The following is an 18,972-nucleotide window of genomic DNA, read 5'->3' on the forward strand; positions in this document are numbered from 1 at the left end:
ATTGGCCCCATATATCTAAAGTTGTTACGTGTATTAGGTTTGAATTCCAACATGACTCGTTTAAAATGTTGACTAAAAGAAAAATGATCCAAAGTTGTTTTTTCAACATTGAAACGCCATGGCTTTTGCTTATTTTACATGTTCTTCACAGAAAATAACACATTTTCATTGAGTTCACTTGCTCCCCCCAACACGCGTATGTCCCTGATCCCGATATTCGACCCAAGAGTAATGAAAGGGTTGGAAATTGTAGCTCATATGTCATATGAAAGTCATATGAAACGAACAAAAAAATACTTCGTCACACTATCTTCATCTCTCATTTACCCTCACACACCTGTACATGAATGCACACATGTATTCCTCTCAATCAGATTCGACGCGCATTTCATAGCTTGAACACACAACCCTCTCTATAGACAATATTGCCCTGACTCCTGGTCCATAAGGATTCCCTCACTGTATTTATTTTCTTTTTAAAACCACCTCCCAATTTCTCTGGATTTCACTGTGTGTGTGCGTAGAAGCCAGACCTAATTATTAATTCCGTACTCGTACTTCAATCTTACTTGTAACTGTTACTATTCCCGTGTGTATGATCAGTTGTTAAGACGGGTGTGAAAAGCACTGCATACAAATAAACTTGATTTGAGAAAGTTGTCTGGCTACATGGATGGCTATGCGCTTTTTAATGGAAAGGTAGGTGGCTCTTAAAAGAGCCTTTTATGTGGTACAACGTGTCAAAAGAACACTTTTGAATGTCTACTTCTTCTTGGGGGCACTTTTATTTGCCTTGACAGCCTTGGGTTTGGCTGCTTTGGGCTTAGCTGCTTTGGGCTTCTTCTTGACAACTGCGGCTTTCTTCGTCTTCTTGGGGCTTTTGGTGGCTTTCTTAACGGCTGTAGCCGGCTTCCTTGCCTTCTTGGGAGACTTCTTAGTGGCGGCGGGCTTCTTTGCCACTGCATTCGTGGGCTTCTTGGGGGTCGCCTTCTTGGGTTTGAGGGCGACGGCTTTTTTCGCGGGCTTCTTGGCCGCCTCGACGGCTGTCTTGTTGAGCTTGAAGGAGCCGGAAGCACCGGTGCCCTTAGTCTGGACCAGGGTGCCCTTGGTGACGAGGTTCTTGACGGCGATCTTGACGCGGGAGTTGTTCTTCTCCACGTCGTAGCCATCGGCCACAAGCGACTTCTTGAGCTCGGCCAGGGACACGCCGCTCCTCTCCTTGGATGCGGACACGGCCTTGACGATGAGATCACCGACGCTGGGGCCGGCTTTCTTGGGCCTGGCTGCTGCCTTCTTCTTGGGTGCCTTGACCGGCGCGGCGGCGGCGGGGGCTGGTGCGACTTCTGCCATGTCTGCGTAATAAGTCTCGTTAGGTCCGTTATACACACTCGTGAGGCTGAGTGAGTCTGCGACGCTGATCTGTGCTAATAAAGCTCAACTCGGAGTAGGGGGCTATTTTTAAACGCGACGTGAGAAAAAATGCAGACTCAACCCTCCCTGCTTGGCTCCTCTCAGCTTCCGAAATGCTCTGGCACCTGTGTTTTTCTCCTCGCCAATAACGGAACAAAAGTCACCGGTGGAGCCGAGTTGAGATCCAAATGCGAATGTGCCAGCGAGCAGAATTGTCTCCGTTCAGAATGAAGTCATGTGGGCCGTGAAGGCCTCGTGTATTTTGTTGTGACTCGCTCAAAACCCCACCGTTCGACCATCGGAGAGAACGGTGAGCACCGGTTTTCCTGTGCAATGTGTCTCCTAAAGTGTTTAAAAGTGCATGGGATTGCGACCAGCAGGTATCCAAGTTGTCTGGGGAGGGACTAAAAAGGTTCAGGGTCCCCAGATGTGGTGCGGGGTGTCTTAAATGGGAGCTATTTTGGGAATGTAAAACACAGTCGCCGGGGAGCGGCTGGGAGCTTGTCCCTAGGTGGTGTTTCAGGAGGGGGTCGGTTTCGCTCCTCGCTGTGTCTGTGGGTCTTCGTGGCCCGGGGTGGTGGCGGTCCATGGCTCGGTCCTGTTGATATTGCGGTACATCTCCCCTGATTGGGAGGAGGCTCCCGAGTCGAGCAGCACATCTGAATCGTGTTAAGGCTCTTGATGAGGAGTGAGCGATCGAAAGACAAGCATCGAATTGTTTGACTAGTTTGACGTTGGCTGCAAGTCAATAGTCTATACTGGTTTCTCCTCATCTTCGACAGGACAGGTCTACTGCGAGGAAGTCTCCACAATCAATTGGCATATATTACCAACATTGTAATCTCTCCTCCTGACATACGATACATCTTTGATTGGTGCCTGTGACTTGTGTCGTCCCTCTTGAAAATAGACCAAACGATGAAGACGACGACAATACCAGCATAGGCTGTAAGTAGCCTTACTGTTGCATCATCCTCTCGCGAATAAAAACTTTATTTATGTAGTTTCCAAAGAGTTACAACGCACTTCACATAAAAAGAGATCAAATAAAATCGTGAAATGAGAAAATAACACGGAAATCAGAATAAAACAGGTTATAAATGTGTGCACAAATGCAGGAATTCATAAACACATAGTTAAATGGAAACACAAGCCTAATAAAGCAATCAAACTGGACTACTCACTGCATACCTGTCACAGATTTGGCCAGCCTAATGTCATCGGGATCATCTGAAGGCATGTTACCAATATACAAGTGGGCTTCAGGACAAAGTAACGACTAGAACCACTTAACATTGTAACACCGAACTATTAAACATTGGAGTCGCCCGATGTGGCTCTTAAAGCGGTCCACAGAATTGGCCATGCGTGTACATAGTGTAGTTACTCATTGTATTCAGAGGGAGCCGTTCAACTACTGACTCCATCAGATGAAACATTGGGGAGAACGAAGGCCTGCTAAATCTCCAGCAAGTTGTGCTTATGCAACAATATTCACTGAATTGAAATACCGAGTTATTAAACATTGATACTACACAACTACTACGCCACTGTAACATGCCCGAGGTCAACTCCATGGAATTGCTCTTCCATTGACAGCGTGGGTGGCTCTTAAAAGAGCCTTTGGGGTTAGCAGAGCAGGCGAAAAACGCTGTTTACTTGGAGCTGGTGTATTTGGTCACTGCCTTGGTGCCCTCAGACACGGCGTGCTTGGCCAGCTCACCGGGGAGGAGCAGACGCACGGCGGTCTGGATCTCCCTGGAGGTGATGGTAGAACGCTTGTTGTAGTGAGCCAGGCGAGACGACTCGCCGGCGATGCGCTCAAAGATGTCGTTGACGAAGGAATTCATGATTCCCATGGCCTTGGAGGAGATGCCGGTGTCAGGGTGGACCTGCTTCAGGACCTTGTACACGTAGATGGCGTAGCTCTCCTTCCTAGACTTTCTGCGCTTCTTGCCGCCTTTGCCGGTGGTCTTGGTGACGGCTTTCTTGGAGCCCTTCTTGGGCGCTGACTTCGCTGGCTCGGGCATGGTGATGATGTCTCGTTGCTTAACAGAAACTAATGAGAAGGCGGTGTATGCTAACCCACCATATGAAGGGGGAGCTATGCAAATTTGGTGGCTCTAGACACGCGAGGCTGGTGGCTCCCAAAGTCCCAGCTTGGCGCTGGCTCTCAAAACAGACGTTTGCGTCACGGACAAAGAACATTATCTGCGCGCGCGCCCCCTCCCCATACCACCTTCGTTTCCTATGGTGAGATATCTCACACGAAGAAAAATATAAATTAATACGTAAAGAATACAGGGAATAATTACAACGATAACATGATAGGGAACGATACAAAAAAGTCCATTACACTCCAATAATTTATATTAGGGGTACGACACAAATTGTCCTTTTCGGAAGGGTATTGAGCAATTGCCTGCTATATTTTGCACTTTGTAACCTTGTTTAGAAAAGCGTTATTATTATTATTATTATTATTAATAATAATAATTCCCTATTTTAACAATCAACTAAGGCGATTGTTACAGCACAGTAAATTCCTATATAGACGAATGATTTTGTTGATTTCAGAAGGGTAACAGGAAATATATTGATTAGGAAACAGCGTGTATATAGCCGAAGGACACGTTGATCTGATTATTTACACAGCCATCCTAAGCATTCATTTACCGGGGATTTCAGGTATCGTTATTGTGTTGATCACAGTAATCGCTTTCATTTTGTTTTATAGACACGTCCAAACGTTTTCTACCCGCAAGTTCATCTGAGGAGGAAGGAAATAGAAGGGCCAATAACACTTGATAAGAACAAAATAATGTGAGGCAATAATGACAACCAATGTTTCGGTCGGCTAAACGTTCTGAGAAAAGGTATGTCTAGGGGACGGGGCGGTTCCCGTCTGTGGCGAAACAGGACAATTAAATCTGTGTACTGTGTGATAAACATGGAATCAACTCTGTTGTGTGGAGATAGGTGGCTCTTAAAAGAGCCTTTGGATTCGAAGTCGGGCTGTTGAAGTCAGCGATCGTTTAACCGCCGAAGCCGTACAGAGTGCGTCCCTGGCGCTTCAGAGCATAAACAACGTCCATGGCGGTGACGGTCTTCCTCTTGGCATGCTCGGTGTAGGTGACGGCGTCACGGATCACGTTCTCCAGGAACACCTTCAACACACCGCGGGTCTCTTCGTAGATCAGACCAGAGATACGCTTAACACCGCCACGGCGAGCAAGGCGGCGAATAGCGGGCTTGGTTATTCCCTGGATGTTGTCGCGGAGAACTTTGCGATGACGCTTGGCACCTCCTTTTCCGAGTCCTTTACCTCCCTTGCCTCTTCCTGACATTTTTATTGGCTTAGTACGAATACAGAATGATTTCTCTTTGTGTCATCAGGCAATTTATCTCCGTTATGAGGACGTGATTGAGACCACCCTTTAGAGGAAGCGCGCTATTGACTGCCTCTTGTTGTGTGGTGGTGGTTGTAGAGGGAGGAGCTTCCCATACTGCTATATCGCGAGAGCTGGGTAACAGGGAAAGGGCGGGAGAAAATGAGACCGGGAACAAGACCTTTAAACAGAAAACAGAGCTTTCAGGGGGTCCTCCTGAGTCTCATTAGCTTTATATACAGCAATGACCACTTGTAACGAGAGGGTGCGTCTGGTTGAGCAACCAACCAGACAATGGTTGAGCAACTTAGTCAGACAATGCCACCTTGGGTATTCCACCCATAATTCATAAATGCAATCATTATCACATGAGAAAGGGAGCAGTATCAATGCAGAGTTGATCCCTGCTCATGTACAACGGTGTCACAATGAGGGTTTGTGACATCAGTGTATTCCAAATTACAAACACAGTAGCATTTTCGAAATCCCCATTATGAAATGCATTCAAATGCAGGTTACTCTAGCCACCTCTGAGAAATGGACGCTATTCTAAATCTGCAAGTGTGGTCAGTAACTTTTCATGATAACTGGATTCTTGATTCTGATCAGGGAACAGACCCTAAGAGATGCATTTTAGATTTTAATGTGTTTTTCAGCCAAAAAGCTTGGCACACACATGGAAATGTGACCGCTCTCAATTCATAGAGCTCTGAATGCAAGGACTAACAGTCTATGAAATTGAAATTGTATTTTTAAACGTATGTAATGTTTCAAATACATTGTGAACAAACAATTAAGTAAAACAACCTTATATTTTGGGTTATGATGAGGTAAGACAGTCGTATTAAGCTCATTAGGCATTTACAAGTAATATTCTTTAAGAATAATAAAGATTGAATGAATGATAGGATGAATCGAGCCCGAACACTCAAATGCTCCACCACGTACCTTTATGAAGCAAACAGTTGAAACGTTTGTTTCATAAAGGTACAGGCTGTAGCATTTGAGTGTGCGGGCTGGATTCATTCGATACTGACATTTCTCGGCCCTGCGGCCAAGTAAAGGATGTGCGTTTTGACCTAGTCTCGTTCCCAGACACATCCGCCCAAATGCGCGAAAGGTCTGGTGGACAGACTGATATCTCACAATTCAGATTATATTACAATGCAATACAATAACTTTATTTTTCCTGTGAGGGATTAGTAGACTACAAACAAGTGTCAGCAATATCCACAGCACCTGTCGCCATTACAGCGCCAACAAAACAATAATAAACAAACAAATGCAACAAGAGTGGACCACAATCGTCAATGATATTGAGAGTTGGAGTTGAGGAGTTGTTGTAGATTGTGGTTAGATTGTTGTAGTACAGCACAGAAAATAGATTCTAGTGACCATATCCCAATTAGACAATATTATTACTTTTTTTTAATCGCCTATTTTAATCACCTCACAGGCGCTACTAAGTACTTACTAGTAACATTATTAGCACCAGGCAGTCATTTTCTATGGTAGCAAACGTGTGTCAGGGGTCTGGTTGCCAATGGTAATCATTGCATCACAATAACTGTGATGTCATAGAGGGTGTGTAATGCTGAAATTCTGTCACTTTGTCACTTTATACTGCAAATCAGGTTTGAATTCACCTCAAACTTAACCTCTTGAAGTTATTTCATGGCTTATTGTTATTTCATGGGTGTTTTTCTCTATGGATTCTCACATACCTGTTACTTGGTATTAAGTTATGTGTCTCACAAGGCTGTGCAACCCGTTTCTTACATATTTTTAGAAGAAAATATATTTCCTTTGCTTCATGTAATTCTAAATGCTTTTTTGAATCAAACATTTTTCTAGAATCTGATTGAGCAGAAGAGATGAGGAGTGACTGTGAACCGGGAAAAGTTCACCCTCAAGTGAGTGTCTGTTTTTATCTAAACTCTAAGAAGTAAAATGCAGTCAAGAATTATTACTAAGTGGCCTAGTCCAGGAAATTGACATGAAAAGCATAGAAAAGGCCTCTTGTCTCTTAACAGTTAAAAGTGGGGCCTGGATTTATTTCTGATCAGGTCATATGGTCAAGAAAAACTCCTGGCCCTAATAATGTGCAATGATGTTTTTGCTCATTATGGCTTCTTATAAAGGTAGAACATGGTGCGAATGTGAACTCCACAGCTCGCCAGCGTCGACGTGTAAGTTCCACTCAATTATCAATCATTGATCGCATCATTGCAACAGTGAGTCAAAACTGTATGTCCCTCCTCCTCCCTGCCCCTGCCCTTCAGGACAAAATCCAGAGGAAGCTGGCGGGGAAGCTGGTAGTGGTTGAGCCGATCCCTGAGACCAGTTTCGACAGAGAAATACGGCAGGGCCTGGAGAAGATGAAGAGAGCCTTCGTCATGGGTCTGGACCGGTCGTCCACCTGGAGGAAAGGCTTCAACAATAACCTGACTGTGGTGCTCAAGAAGCACGAGAACGTGTGGGAGAACGTGGAGAAGATCCAGGAGGAGAGAGGGAGGGAGAACGAGGCAATCTGGGAGGAGCTGAAGACCCTTAGGTCCATGCTGGAGGAGGTAAGACTACGCCATTATCTCTTGTTGCTTGGTAAATACCACATAAAACACTTGGCACTCTAGGTGGTGAGTGTTACAGAATTATTTGGCAGTTAGTGAGTGTAGAACATTTTTTTGTATTATTTGAACTGAGACTAAAGGGATGTGGGTATGGTCTAGTGTTCCAACATGATAAGATTCTCTAAAGCAATGTCTTAATCCTATCCCAGTTGATTTACAGTATCTGTGTGGGTAGGGATAGGGTTAGGTTCACATATTTTGTGAACTTAGATATCCTCTGCCTCTATACCATCTATCTCCAACCTCTACTATACTGACTGCCTGCTCCATGTCTCCACAGAGAGGCATGATCAGGCAGCGCTCCGCCTCCTCCATCCTGCGCCCCATCTCCCCAACCCTACCCATCCTACCTCAGGGCAGAGGTGGTATATTCAATCTAGGCTCCATCTCCAACAACACCCAGTCAGATCTGCCCAGGCACACCCGTGCCAAGCGCCTTGCCTGCCCTCTCCCTCTGGTCACACGCAGCTGCACCACACCCTGGGCCAAGCCGGGGCAGCACCCCCCCGCCAACTCAGTGCCCCCTTACCCACTTCTCCCCTCATTGGCCCATGCTACGTCCCCCCCTTGCCCACGGATCTCTCCACCATTGCCGCAAGCCCAGGCGCAACTGCCGCCATTGTCGACAATGGCTCCTCCAACTCCGGACCTACCAGGGGTGCTGACCTCGGATGACTCCAGGAGTGGGACGGCTTCATCCTCAGAGGGGAGGAGTTCACCCACGGATGATGACAGTTCGAATGAGAGTGTTGAGACCCAGCGTTCACCACAGCACATCTTATTCGATAATTTAGTCAAGGAAGCGCTGTCAAGTTCTATAGAGCCAACCCGTATTAAGCAAGTCCCAGTTGAGCTGCAGTTGACTGCAGAAGAGCAAGAGTGTCTTCAGGCTATGTAAGAAGAGAGGGTGAGTATCTTGGGATGAATGGCCTTGTATATTCACTCCTTGAAGGAATCACCAATTAAATACAGTTGTAGCTTTTGATTATGCTTGATTTAACTTGTCAGGCACAAGGGAATATATGGATTCGCATCAGCAGTGCAAATGCCTCTTGCATTTGGCAAGACAAAGATAATTTAAAATAAGTATTTTGCCCAGGTCTGGTTGCTGGACGAAAAAGTCCTTGCATGCTGAATTGGGTTGTTATTGCTGATTGTTCTATTCTGTAGTGATAAAACAATGGCTCAAACTATAGAATGCATGTAAAACTGATATGGTGTAACACTGAATTTTGTACCTTCAGCAAGATCCATTTGCCTGCACTGTGTATGACATACCTTTAATCTCACTTTCCTAGGAGAGGTATTTCTCAAAGGAGGCGAGAGCAGAGAGAGCAGAGAGAATGAAAAAAACATATGAGTATCTGGAGAGAGAGGAGGCTCGGATGAAGATGGAGGAGCAGGAGAGAAGAAGGGAGTATAGGAGGAACCCATGGATGACAGAGGAGGACATTGAGAGAGCTGAGAGAGCATTTAGAGGAGAGGAGGATGAAGAAAAGGAAGAGGAGGAGGGAAGAAGAGAGCATAGGGGAAGATGTAAGGAAGAGAGAGGGATTAGAGGAGAAGAAGAGGAGGAGGAAGAGGGGGAGGAACGAAGGGAGGGTAGGCCATGCAGAAGAGAGGAGAAAAGAGAGAGTGATTACTTCATTGCGGATGACATTGATGAAGAGAATGTGAGGAAGGATGAGAGGCAGGAGGAAAAAAACCGCATGCAGGACAGTGCTGGTGCAGAGAAAGATGAGCTGTCTGGCTTGCCCAACCAACAGAAGCTGAGGGCTCTGGAAAAGATGGCAAAAACAAAACAGGAGATGGTGAAGAAAATTGAAAAAGAGGAGAGGGCAGAAAAGGCACAGCAGAAGAAAGAAATGAAAGAAAGGATGGTGAGAGAAAAGAAGGAGAAAGCCAAAAGAGAGTCTTGGGAAAAGATGTTCAAAAAAGACGAGAAATGGAGAGAAAAGCATGAGAAAGAAGAGAGAAAGCAGCAGCAAAAGTTGGAAAAAAAGGAGTGGATGGAGAAAGAGAAGATAGAAAAAAAGCTCTGTGAGACACAGAAAAAGATGAACAAAGAGAGAGAAAAAATAGAGGCACAGGAGAAGAAGGCAGAGGAAAAAGCAGAGAAAAGGAGGAGAGAGCAGGAGATGCAAAGAGAGAAAGCTTGTAGGAAAACTATATTACAGGACCAGAAAGACAAATTTGAGAGGGAGAGAAAACAAATGATGGACGAGTTCAAACACGAGAAGAAACAAAAAGAGGCAATGTTGAATGAGAGGAGGCAGAAACTGAAGGATAAGGAAAAGGAGGCCAAAATGGAAGTGGAGATAGCAAAGAGGAGGGAGATGGAGATGCAGAAGGAATTGGATAACCGTAGAAAAGCGTATGGGGAATCACCGGTCAGAAAAAGAGGTTTTAGGGGCCTTCTGGGGAGGCTGAAGAAGGCCTTTGTGCCGTAAGCCTGAGATACAGCCACAGAGGATGGCAGCAGTGTGGGACACATTTCTAATTTGCAGCCGCACACACTGCATGACACTTTTGGGATGAATTTGTAAAGTTGACTATTATTCTATAGAATTTTTTTCCCCCCTAAATTTAAATTATTTGGGATAACATTTATTTTTTCCAATGTGTGCCAGTAATATTTAGACAACCATCTATCAGTACCACCATTAAAGCAAGGGTTTTTGTGCTGGCCCTCCCTAGCAAGCTTACTGGGTTTTATATCTACTCCAGTCCATAAGCCAGTCTACTTACTACCCGGTAAAGGAAGACAAGTTAGCTTGCCAACTTGCCACAAGCACTCTTACAAGGAGAAAACAATAAGAAGAAACAAATATGTATTGATGCTCATTCCTTCACTGTGCACTCTTTTTGTTTTGCGCTGGCTGCACCAGCACTCTTACAAGTAAAAATAATAAAGAAAAAAATACCATTGAAGTTGTGTTAGCACAACTTTAAGTTTGTAGTTTTCTACCATGCAACTGGTCTTGAACTCAGACCCACATAATACAGATTTTTGTAAGATTGAGTAAGGATAACAGTTAAAATTAACTCCATAATATTTGTAGCACACATATTGCAGTGTATGGCAAAATGTGATTTCATCCTTACTTTTTCTTTGTTCAATGACAATTATCTTAGAAGAAAATCCTCTTTATAAGCATGATAGTGTTATATCTGACTGATGACTGCAAATGTGATTTCAGTATCTACAAACCTATACTTTTGTTTTTGAGCCCAATAAAGTACACCATCTAATGTCCACAGAGGGGCAGCAGAAACAATGTTATCAGAGACTTTGTTCCTTTTATCCGACCTATACTGTATATCCTTATTCAATATGAAACCATCAGCAAATGTATAGGTGAGTCAAAACCATTCCAGAAATACACCAGACGATTCTTTATTGGAAAAACATCTGTGCATCTCACGGTTGAAACATATGTCTGTAGTTTTATCAGAGAGGCAGGTAGAGGATCTGTTTGTAAGTTTAAGTTCAAAGGAGACCCCTGAAATCCTCTCTGTTATTAAGGATTCATTCACCTTTCAATAACAGCTATGTTTGCACACATATTAAATGTTCCAAAATATGTGTGTAGAATAAAAAGGGAAATATGTAAAGTATTATGCAAACACAGATGCTCTCCATGTATTGGAGAAATGAGCAAACATTTGAGACATTATTTTTGCCTTTAGAACTATGACTTTTTTCTGATCCCCTTGACCAAGAAATACTCCTGGCCCTATCTACAGTATGAATGATACTGCTAAGAAGAATTACCAGACTGCTACTTGGCCTCTCTCCACAATTATACCTCAAACAAACAAATGCATGTTTTTACAGTGTGATTACAGGTTGGAGGAAATACAAAATAGAAGTGAAAATCCAGGGATTGTCTGATGACAAATCGCAGTTTGGGGCGTTTGTTTTGCAGCAACACCCAACACCAAACAGCCACAATCACTCTATAAGGCAAAGTATTTATGTCTTGTGGATGATGTCCAAAATAGAGAGTATGAACTGAGAGAGGGCTGCAAGTCAAGATAACAGGCTCCTCTTCCATCCTTTTTATTCCTTCAATCCATGTTGAACTCAATCAAACTATGATAAGCCAATGCGTTTGGAAGACAGAAGGAGAGAGACACGTTTTGAAAAGCACAAGACCTGTACCATGTGGCACACCATAATTGTTAGCAATGCGGATGCGGTGGACTCTAGTGCAGAGAAATTCTCAGACGAAAGGCGTAAATACAAGAACGTTTCTCTTTAATTAAGAATGATCGGGGCAGGATGCAGAAACAAACACTGGGAGAAAAGGGTAAAATAAAAGGCGAGGAAACCAAGCTCCAATAACACAGGTACTCACTTCACAAGTGGCATGACGTAGAACTAAGAAAATGGTAACATGGACTACGGCAATGGGGTAAATAACTGGAAATAACATGACCGACTGGCAGACAGGGTAAACACGAACAGACAGGGAGAATCTCTGATATGGGGAAGACACAGGATACATATCACAAACAGGGGACAGAACACACAGGTGAAACAAATCTGGGTAGATTGGGAGGCCACTGGCCCCGTACCGCCAGAGGAGGTCGCCAGAGTCACCAGACAGCAACCTCAGGCGTGACACATAATATGATATTATACAGTATCACACCATGGAGTCTATGTAAACCCCAGTAGCTAGATGGTAGACATAACAATGGCTTTCACTCTCTTCTCATCTTCCTCTCACTTGAGTGAAACTGCGCAGTACAGAAGAAGAAGACTCTTTATTTGGCCATGCCATCACCGAGAGTCACTGCTCAGCTAACCTGGAGTTTCTCATGGTTAAGTGTAGACCTTTCTATCTGCCCAGAGAGTTCACGTCTACTGTTATCACGGCAGCCTATATCCCCCCGGATGCTAATGCTAAGATTGCTATGAAAGAACTGCATGCTGCCATTAGCAAACAACAGACTCTGCATCCCGAGGCAGCCTTCATTGTCGCGGGTGACTTCAATCACTCCAACTTAAAGACTGTACTGCCCAAATTCCACCGAAATGTCTCATGCCCCACCAGAGGAGACAGGACATTGGACCAAGTATACACCAGCATGGCTGATGCGTACAAAGCCGTTCCCCTCCCCCACCTAGGTCAATCAGACCACCTCTCATTGTTCCTACTGCCCAAGTACTCAGCACTCATCAAACGAGTGAAACCTACAGTGAGGACAGTCAAGGTCTGGCCAGAGGGAGCTGACTCAGCGCTCCAGCAGCGTTTTGGAAACACTGACTGGGGTGTGTTTGCCACTCAGGCCACCCATGACTCCCACACGGACATTGATTCATATGCCTCATCTGTTTTGGACTACATCAATTCCAACATCAGCAGTGTCACCACACTCAAGCGGATCACCACGTTCCCTAATCAGAAGCCATGGATGAACAGTGAGGTCCGACTCCTGCTGAAGGCACGCGACATTGCCTTCAGATCAGGGGATGCTCGGGCCTACAGCTCATCCAGGGCTAATCTGCAGAGAGGCATCAAAAAGGCCAAGCACAACCACAAGCTGAGGATAGAGGATCACTTCAGAAACAACTCTGACCCCCGACGCATGTGGCAGGGCATCCAGGCCATCACAGACTACAAACCAACTAACACCTCACCCCTCTCCGTTGACGCCTCCCTCCCTGATGAGCTGAACCACTTCTACGGCCGCTTTGACAGGGACAACAAGGAGGTGGCCATCAAGGCTGTGCTCCCTGCGGATCACCAGCCCCTCACTCTATCTCCCACCGACGTGTGTGCGGCACTGAGCAGGACTAACGCACGCAAGGCTGCTGGTCCTGATGGGATCCCCGGACGCGTCCTCAGGGCCTGCGCTGTGCAGCTGACTAAAGTTTGGACTGACATATTCAACCTGTCCCTAGCCCAAGCAGCTGTCCCCGCGTGCTTCAAAACCACCTCCATCGTGCCGGTGCCAAAACACTCCACTGCAACGAGCTTAAATGACTTCCGACCAGTGGCACTCACGCCCATCATCATGAAGTGCTTCGAGAGGCTGGTCTTAGCTCAACTCAAGACCTGCCTACCACCCACACTGGACCCCTTTCAATTCGCCTACCGGCAGAACAGGAGTACAGAGGATGCCATTTCAACGGCACTTCACTCCGCCCTGTCCCACCTCGACAAGACTAACTCTTATGTGAGAATGCTGTTTATTGACTTCAGCTCAGCATTCAACACCATCATCCCCTCCAAACTGATCTCCAAACTCAGGCAACTGGGCATCAACCCCTCCCTCTGCAACTGGATTCTAAACTTCCTGACCAACAGGCCGCAGTCTGTCAGGCTTCACAACCACACCTCCTCAACCCTCACCCTGAACACCGGCGTTCCACAAGGCTGTGTGCTGAGCCCCCTCCTTTACTCCCTCTTCACCTACGACTGCACACCTGTACATGGCTCAAACACCATTGTTAAGTTTGCAGACGACACAACGGTGATCGGTCTCATCAGCAACAACGATGAGTCGGCCTACAGGGAGGAGGTCCAGCACCTAACAGTGTGGTGCAACGACAATAACCTGGCTCTCAACACCAAGAAGACCAAAGAACTCATTGTGGACTTCAGGAAGTCTAAAGCTGGCGCACACACCCCCATCCTCATCAACGGGACTGAGGTGGAGCGAGTCACCAGCTTCAAGTTTCTGGGTGTCCACATCTCTGAGGACCTCTCCTGGACCCTCAACACCTCCACCCTGATAAAGAAGGCTCACCAGCGTCTCTTCTTCCTGAGGAGACTAAAGAAGGTCCATCTGTCTCCTCAGATCCTGGTGAACTTCTACCGCTGCACCATCGAGAGTATCCTTACCAACTGTGTCACAGTATGGTATGGCAACTGCTCGGCATCGGACCGGAAAGCACTGCAGAGGGTGGTGAAAACTGCCCAACGCATCACCGCTTCCTCACTCCCCTCCATCGAGGCTGTCAAGGGCAAACGATGCTTGCGTAAGGCACGCAGCATCGTCAAGGACATTTCTCACCCCAACCATAGACTTTTCACCCCACTCCCCTCCGGGAGGCGCTACAGGTCTCTCCGCACCCGAACCAGTAGGTTCAGAGGCAGCTTCTTCCCTGCGGCTGTCACCCTACTGAACTTGAACACTGCACCGACCTGACAACCTACTACCCCTGCAACCCCCCCCCCCCCCCCCCCCCACCCGGACAATTGCACTATTACTCCCCTCCCCTGCTCTTACTCAATACCACTGCTCTTCTGTACATACCTGTCCATACTGTTCATACTGTTCATAATGCATATAATGCACATATCCTATATTTTCTTTAATACTACTGCACATACTGTACATACCTGTTTATACTGTTTATACGGCATTCCATATTTATACTTATTCTGCATCTACCTCATGTTACTGTTAATACATATATACTGCTAGACTGCATTACCCATACAGCTCATATGCTGCTACACTGTTCATATTGTAACTATTTATTCTGCTATAATGCTACTTGCTACTCATATACTGCTATACTGCACTGCTTATATTATACTGCACTACTACTGATCATATATTGCACTACCTGTAAATACTGTTCATTGCACTTTCTGCTATTTTGCACTTCTGGTTAGACGCTAACTGCATTTCGTTGTCTCTGTACTTGTACTCTGCACAATGACAATAAAGTTGAATCTAATATAATCTAATCTAATCTAATTCTCATCAATTGTAGGAATTTGACACATGCACACCCTTCCCGAGACAACACACACACACTGCACCCACAAGAACAGAGCTCTGGGCACAGGGCAGCCATAATCAGGCGCCGCAGGAGCGGTTAGGGGTTAAGTGCCTTGCTCAAGCGCACAACGGCAGTGGTAGGAGCCTTAGATATGACACCAATAACCGAGGCCGGTCAGCAATCGGGAGGTTGCTGGTTTGATCCCCACCCTAGGAGGGAGCCGGATGTGAAAATTGAATTATTTGCGATAACATTTATTTTTTCCAATGTGTGCCAGTAATATTTAGACAACCATCTATCAGTACCACCATGAAAGCAAGGGTTTCTGTTCTGGCCCTCCCTAGCAAGCTAACTGGGTTTTATATCTACTCCAGTCCATAAGCCAGTTTACTTACTACCCGGTAAAGGAAGACAAGTTAGCTTGCCAACTTGCCACAAGTCACCAGCTCACATCCAGCTCCCTCCTAGGGTGGGGATCAAGCCAAAATTGCTGGTCGGCCTCTCTGACCTCTTGGCCACAGCAGAGGCCTTCTCCACGCGCTGTCTTGTGGATGGGTGACATACACACACGGGCGGCTGGGGGAAGGTTTGTGAGCTGCGTGTTCAGGGAGTCAGGGGGCAGGTAGAGGGAGGAGCGGTGGCCGCCACACGGCTGCGGTGGTGGTCTTCTCCCTCCCAGATGAGCCAGTAGCCCTTCAGACCCTCCACTCTGCCTTTCCAGTCCACCTGCACAGAGTCACTGCCGACTGTGGTCAACTGGAGGTCTGCCAGAGCTGGCATGACTGGAGGTGGATAGGCAGATTGGAAGAAAGAGGAAAAGGGGAATGAGAGAGTATAAGTGAATGAGAGAGGGAGGGAGAGGGAGGGGGTGAGTGAGTGAGCAAAATTGTAATAAGGTTTGTCGCTTCAGCAGCAAACTGCTTTGCCAATTTGTTTACAAATGTCCTCTCAGACTGATCTGAGCAGAAAGAGACATGCATACCACACAGGTAACCTTATGCTACTATTTCCCTATCATTTCTCAATAAAACTTTTGAGGGTATTTTTAATCATCTGTAATAGCTTCAAGTTATCAAGTTTTCTTTATCTTAAGGCCGATCTTACCCTCCTGAGCGCACATCCTGGCAGACATATCACCGGAGGAGTGATGTGCACTCACGGTGACCAGGTACTGAGTGTTGGGCTGAAGGTTGGTCAGCACTGTAGAGTTCTGCCCTCTGCCCATGTTGTTGATGTGGAGTTTACCCCCCGGCAGGGCTGAGTATTCCACCTTATAGCTCTGCACAGACTCAGGCTGTAGAGGCCCCCAGATCACCTTCAAGCTGTTTACCTGCGACTCAGAGATGGTCACAGAGATGGGGCTCAACACCACTGAATAAACAGGGACAAACCATTGATACAGTGGGGGAAATAATTATTTGATCCCCTGCTGATTTTGTTAGTTTGCCCGATTACAAAGAAATTAGCGGTCTATAATTTTTATGGTACTTTTATTTTAACAAATAGACACAGAATATCAACAAAAAAAGTCCAGAAAAACATGTTATATAAAGTTAATTTGCATTTGATAGAAGGAAATAAGTATTTGATCCCCAAGCAAAACATGACTTAGTACTTGGTGGAGAAACCCTTGTTGGCGAGCACAGAAGTCAGACGTTTCTTGTAGTTGGTCACCAGGTTTGCACACATCTCAGGAGGGATTTTGGTCCACTCCTCTTTACAGATCCTCTCCAAATCCTGAAGGTTTCAAGGCTTTTGCTTGGCAACTCGAAGCTTCAGCTCCCTCCACAAATGTTCTATAGGATTAAGGTCTGGAGACTAGCTAGGCCACTCCATGACCATAGTGTGCTTCTTCTTGAGCCACTCCTTTGTTGCCTTGGCCGTATGTTTTGGGTCATTGTCATGCTGGAAGACCCATCCACGACCCATCCTCAGTGCTCTGGCTGAGGGAAGGAGGTTCTCGTCCAAGATCTTATGGTACATGGCCCCGTCCATTGGCCCCTCAATGCAGTGAAGTCGTCCTGTACCCTTAGCAGAGAAACAACCCCAAAGCATAATGTTTGACGGTGGGGATGGTGTTCTTGGGATTGTAGCATTCAGCATTTCTCTCCCTCCAAACACGAAGAGTCGAATTTATGCCAAAGAGTTCAATTTTGGTCTCATCTGACCACATCACCTTCTCCCAAGCCTTCTCTGATTCATTTAGGTGTTCATTGGCAAACTTCAGATGGGCCTGTACATGTGCCTTCTTGAGCAGGGGGACCTTGCGGGCACTGCAGGATTTCAATCCGTTACGGTGTAGTGTGTTACCAATGGTTTTCTTGGTGACTGTGGTCCCAGCTGCCTTGAGATCATTACCAAGCTCCTCCTGTGTAGTTCTGGGCTGATCCCTCACCCTTCTCATGATCATCCTTATCCCACGAGGCGAGATCTTGCATGGAGCTCCAGGCCGAGGGCGATTGATGGTTATTTTGTATTTCTTCCATTTTCTAATAATTGCACCAACAGTTGTCTCCTTCTCACCAAGCTTCTTGCTGATGGTCTTGTAGCCCATTCCAGCCTTGTGCAGGTCTACAACTCTTACCCTGATGTTCTTTGGTCTTGCCCATGGTGGTGGAGAGGTTGGAATGGAAGAGATTGATTCTATTGACAGGTGTCTTTTATACCCATAACAAGCAGAGATTAGGAGTACTTTTCCTAAAGTGACAGGACTAATCTGTGTGCCTCATGGGCATATAACTGGTCTGTATGAGCCAGAATTCTTGCTGGTTTGTAGGGGATCAAATACTTATTTCCTTCGGTCAAATGCAAATTAATTTATAACTTTATATAATGTGTTTTTTTCTGGACTTCTTTGTTGATATTCTGTCTCTATTTGTTAAAATAAAAGTAACATCAAAATTATAGACCGCTCATTTCTTTGTAATCGGGCAAACTAACTAAATCAGCAGGGGATCCAATAATTATTTCCCCCACTGTATTTTGGTTCTGACAAGGTAAGACAGTTGAACTAAACTCATGAGGCATTAATAAATTATATTATTCAATAATGAATGGCTAAATATAATTAATTTAAGTAAAGATCATTACTTAGTTGCATTCATATGTTGTCAATTTAACGATTCCATGTTAAATTATAATATTTTCACCTGAAATTGAGAGTGGTTACATTTCTCCAGCCCCATCCCTCAGCTGTGGCAGGGTGTCCACTTTGTTTTTGTTGTTGTTGTTTGAATCCTAGATTGCCACTTTAAGTAAGAGAGGGGGTGATGGGGGAGGGGAGGGGAGGGGAGGGGAGGGGAGGGAGCAGGGGAGGGGAGGGAGGGAGCAACTGGTGTTTAGCCTTTCCCTGTGTTGAGGGCAGTCTATTTGCAGTCTGACAGTCTGTTTGTGTGGATCTTAGAGGCTGGGTTAGCCAATCGTTATGAAGATACCGCTGAGTACTAGAGACCTCACCCTGACCCGCAGGTCAACAACATCAACATACAAGCAGGTTCATTCCAAAACACCAGAAAACCATGAACAATTTTCTGGTTACATTTATCATTCAATATGTAAATGGTCAACACTGATGACAAGAATATGATTATTATGTCAGCAAATAACTGAACATAGCTACTGTCCCCAAATGTATCACAATGGGATTTGATTTCAACAATCATTTTGTAGAAGATGAAGCACATTTCTGAAAATGATGGATGTAGCGTTTTGCAACGAAACTCTTTTAATTAAATATTCTAACACATATTAACCCTAACCCCCGAGGTCATCATAGGAAGATGTGTGTGTGTGTGTG

At 45.5% G+C, this 18,972-nt stretch overlaps 4 protein-coding genes across 4 annotated transcripts in view; 1 reads left to right on the forward strand and 3 right to left on the reverse strand.

The window, feature by feature from the left end:
• The window catches only part of LOC310808416 (uncharacterized protein), a 211,979-nt gene that overhangs the window by 18,098 nt on the left and 174,909 nt on the right, over positions 1-18,972 (forward strand). The window lies entirely within an intron of this gene.
• LOC310808423 (histone H1-like) lies at positions 763-1,350 on the reverse strand (the record flags this gene model as incomplete). Its single annotated transcript, XM_083675328.1, has 1 exon — positions 763-1,350. One exon carries the CDS (start codon positions 1,348-1,350, stop codon positions 763-765), a length of 588 nt encoding a protein of 195 aa, XP_083531454.1.
• On the reverse strand, positions 3,066-3,440 carry LOC310808435 (histone H2B-like; the record flags this gene model as incomplete). Its single annotated transcript, XM_083675340.1, has 1 exon — positions 3,066-3,440. The coding sequence occupies one exon, from the start codon at positions 3,438-3,440 to the stop codon at positions 3,066-3,068; it is 375 nt and encodes a 124-aa protein (XP_083531466.1).
• On the reverse strand, positions 4,446-4,757 carry LOC310808444 (histone H4; the record flags this gene model as incomplete). Its single annotated transcript, XM_083675349.1, has 1 exon — positions 4,446-4,757. The coding sequence occupies one exon, from the start codon at positions 4,755-4,757 to the stop codon at positions 4,446-4,448; it is 312 nt and encodes a 103-aa protein (XP_083531475.1).

The sequence above is a fragment of the Argentina silus genome, assembly GCF_951799395.1.
Source record: "Argentina silus genome assembly, chromosome: 8".
Classification (NCBI taxonomy): domain Eukaryota; kingdom Metazoa; phylum Chordata; class Actinopteri; order Argentiniformes; family Argentinidae; genus Argentina; species Argentina silus.